The 4,228-nt window shown below is 44.3% G+C and overlaps 1 protein-coding gene across 1 annotated transcript; it reads right to left on the reverse strand.

Moving 5' to 3' along the window:
* Window positions 1–3,432, reverse strand: LOC112098273. Its single transcript, XM_024184174.1, has 2 exons — window positions 2,701–3,432; window positions 1–2,592 (listed from the first exon to the last, which is right to left on the reverse strand). Exons 1-2 carry the CDS (start codon window positions 3,067–3,069, stop codon window positions 661–663), a joined length of 2,301 nt encoding a protein of 766 aa, XP_024039942.1. The 5' UTR covers window positions 3,070–3,432; the 3' UTR covers window positions 1–660.
* Window positions 3,433–4,228: the final 796 nt, after the last annotated feature.

The raw sequence follows: 4,228 nt of genomic DNA on the forward strand, positions 1-4,228 counted from the left end.
TGGACAGGCAGATTCTGGTTGATTCCAACCTTGTAAATTGGTTTAAAACGGCGCACTCATACATATGCAACAGCAAAATAAGAGATAGGCGTATGGTCTCACATAGTCATTTGACAAGTAGCCCATGATTGCCCTCGCAAGAGTTACAAGATTAGCTGTAGTTATAAGAATCAAAGGCAGTATGCTAACAACATTACTCAATCATCATCATGTATACAATCATTATGTCCTAGGCTACTAGACCATTCCTACTCCCCCTATCAGGACTTGAATATATAACACAAAAGCAAAAGCAAAAAGGTTTTAAGAAAGGGAAAAAAAATAAAAATAAAAAAAGCTCCATTACGCCAGCATTCACAGCTTTTTAAAATTTAAGTTGGTGATCATCATCATCAAGATCATGATCAATCACTACAAACAAACGGAGCCTCTCTTATCCCTTTGGGCTGTGACAACGGACAAGCTCAAAATTATACAAGCAACCCAATCAAATCGATGTGGGCCATTTTTATCAGCCTATGTAGAAAGGCCCCCGCGCCGTCTGCTATCAGCTTGTCCCTAATATATATATTATATTCCTGCTCCATTTTTTTTTAAAGTTTTTTTCTTTCTCCAAATAATAGCTGTTTTGTTTTCTTGGTTATGCAATATCTAATTAAATTAAAATCTTGCGTTTTCGAAGCCGTGCAAATCGCTAACTCTATTCAACGACTTTTTCATCATAGCCACTTTAGCCAGCTTCTCAGCCGCTCTCCAAGCCGACGTAGGCGTAAGCGGCTCCCCGTTCTCATCAGTCACAACCATCACTTCCTTATCGCTCACTCTTCGACGTTGCATCATCATCATCTGCTGCTGTTGTTGCTGTTGCTGCTCCAACAGATATTGCCTTCTCCAATGCAATTCTGCCAGCTCAATCTCCAAACTTCTCACATGCTCTTCAGCCGATTCTGAGCTGGAGTGGATTAACAGAGCTCGAGCCGATGCAAGCAAATGATGCGCGCTGGTAAAATCATTGTGCTCTATCAATCTTCGCGACTCGGCTATTGCTCGTGTACTGATAAACAAACTTCTCAACCGTTCGATCTTTGGTGCGGATGATCTAACCGTATGTGGACATGGAACCAAAAGCGGCTGATCCGCGCCGTATACGACCTCTTGAGTTGCGGGGTCCTTGTATAGACACTTCACTGACATCACGTGGCGGGCCTGGGACCCAACCGCCGGTGTAGGGACCCTCAACTCTACGAGTAACTCCCTTTCTTCCTCGGCGTATAAATCGCCCAGCCGCACTGAGCCGGAGCTGAGCAATGCGGGCCGTCCATTGCATGAATAAACAGCTGAGATCTCAGCTGGCGCGGATCCGGGCGCGAAGCTAAGCTGGATTCTTAAATCTTGCACCACAACACTTAGTAGTCCGCCAACACATTTGGCAAAAGCGTCCTCAGCTGGCTCGTGGCTGTAGCCGCCGCTCCGTCCAAACCCAAACGAATGAACAGGGATCTCAATGTGCGCGAAACGAGTTGAAGACCCGTGGCTTACTCCATACCTATGATTAGCTGAACTAGGCTGGACCCGCTCATCCTGACCGTCCGATAATAACATGATACTCGCGACGGGATTTCTCTCCCTCCGATCTTCAAGCACCTTAGTAGCTTTTCTCAAAGCATCACCCACACTAGTCCCTTGGCCACACGCCAGCCGATCAATAATGCGCCGAGCGGCGCGCTGACCCTGAGCCGTCATTCTCCTCAGAGGCAACAATCTCTTGGAGCACGCGGAGAAAGTGACAATAGAAAGGCGGTCAGCCGAGCCGAGAGACGATATCACCAAACGCATGGCGCGTTTTAACATTTGTAACTTGGCTCCGGTCATGCTTCCACTCACATCTAGTACAGTCACCAAATCGACAGGCGCACGATGCGAGGCCGTATTGTTGCTGTTAACGGGAGGTGCCGGTAGCGGTGCTTTAACTCTCAATGCCACCGCATAAGTCTCGTAATTTTTACCAACCGAGATAACGGCAGATTCTGGAAGCAATCTGAGCTGAACTGTTCTTGATTGTCTTCCGTTGAATTCTAGTTGAACTTGATCGGATTTGATTGAAGACGAAGGATTAGGATTAACGAAAAATCCTTGAAACTCTTCGACGTCGTATCCATCGCCTTCGACATTCTCGTCTGCTTCAGGTATTGGATTGAAACGAGCAGCAGCAGCGGCTGTTGGAGATAACAAAGGCTCGTCGTCATCGTAAGATCTAGATTCCGATGGAGCTACTCTTGGTTCTTGTTTCGGAGTTTTAACGAGTCTCGGCGAAGGTTCAATCATTTTCTTCTCTTCAACTTTGGTCTTTGTGGTGGTGCTGTTGGGTGAATCGTCGTCGTTTCGGTTAAGGTTCTCTTGATTGAGATTCTTATGAGCGGCGAGTAAAGGAACGTCTTTCCAGGTGGTGTTGCAGACGGGGCACACGAGGTTTCCATGTTTCCTCACGTGCGAAGCTATGCAAGGGAAATGAAACGCGTGTGAACACTCTGCAGTGTAAATGGCTGTGCCCTGACCTCTCTTCACGCTGTTCAAGCAGATCCCGCAGCTAGTCTGGAAATAGCAATAATAACAACAAGTACAATTAATTTCTATAAAAAATAACTAAAATTGAAAGTCAAAACACTTTGAGATATATTAGCACGGCGTTCAAATTCTTACTCTGAACTTGAAGCTGTTCCTGAAAAGAGAGAGCTTGAGAGGAGATCTTGGAGAAGATGGATTTGAGCCGAGAGATTGTTTGAGTGTTTTAGTCGCTTTGGGGGTGGTTTTGCATTGGAGTCTGGGGCTCTCATTTGTTGAAGGTGCCTCGGGAGTTGCAGTCCGGCAACGCATGCCTGGGCTTGACACTGGCTGAGACTGCAATCGAGGAGTAGAAGGGTTGCTAAAAAACCCTAGCTTTGTACAGCTTCTGGGGCTTGGACTCGGACTCGGACTTGCACTCTGTTGCTGCTGCTTCTCTGAAACTGCTGCAATTTCTGGATCTCTAGGGATCGTCGTGCAAAAAGCTCTTCTCCAACCGGTAGCCATCGTCACAAATCCAAAAGGTAACAACACTTTTTTTCTTTTTTCTTTTCTTTTTTCCAATGTATTCTTCGTTTCGAAGGGAAGGAAGAAAAAGAAAAAGAGATTTTGTTTTGATCTATCTAAGAGTTGTGCGAACGAAGACAAAATGGTAAGATCGAGTTTAGCGATACGAGCATGGGATCAAATGAAATAATAAAAGTAAAAGAGACAAACGAGAATGTGATAATGAAGATAGAAAGAAATCCCAGGTCATTTCCCTCTCTCTTTAAAACTCTAGCTCTATTTTTATTTTTCTTTAAATATCCCCAAAAAGATCCAGGAAACCAAAAGCCTTTTGATCTACTTCCTCTCTCTCTCTCTCTCTCTCTCTACTTGTTCTATCCAGCTTTCTTTCTCTCTGCGTATGCGATAGGTTAATATTTATATTCATTGGAAAAGGTAATTTCTGGGTTTAACCGCGTAACCGGCACGTGTTGGGTTTAAATATTTTACGTAACCAGTCAAACGGCCGGGACTCTTTCTGTTTAGAGCACGTTATGGCCACCGACCTGTTAACTGAAGAGTTGGCATCTCTTACATGCTCCGTGCACTTTGTATTAAGTCCCCCTTTCACGCGCCATTGTAAAAAAATTGTATCACGAACGCAACGCAACTTCCATTTCACTATCCATGTGGCACGTGCTCTTCACTCATAGAAACCGCAAGTGATTCAGACATTGCTTAGTTGGACTTCTCTGTTATTCATGCATGATCCGCATACAGTAGGCGTCTAAGGTCATGATCCTATACGACGAAACACAAAACAACGCAATAGAAGTTTCATTTTAATCATGGATAATAGCCGTCGATTAGGTTTGAATCGTTCGAACATGATTGTGATGCGGGAGGGACCGCAAGAGCTGGTCTAGTACGGAACTGCTGGGCAATGGCTCATAGGTAGTTAATTACTAGTTACCACATACCATCATTCATGATATCAAGTTTCCGTGCATGCACTCGTAAAATTAAAAAGGCCTAGGAACCTAGGATGCAGGCTATTATAATGATGCAGTACGTAGAAATTTTTTCATTGCATATCTTGGTGCATTAAACACCCAAACACTGTGAGAAGAAAAAAAAAGAATAATTTTTAAAAAATTTTCCTGAGCTTTAGGATTGTTGC

This window comes from Citrus clementina, unplaced genomic scaffold (genome assembly GCF_000493195.1).
Source record: "Citrus clementina cultivar Clemenules unplaced genomic scaffold, Citrus_clementina_v1.0 scaffold_5, whole genome shotgun sequence".
Classification (NCBI taxonomy): Eukaryota; Viridiplantae; Streptophyta; class Magnoliopsida; order Sapindales; family Rutaceae; genus Citrus; species Citrus x clementina.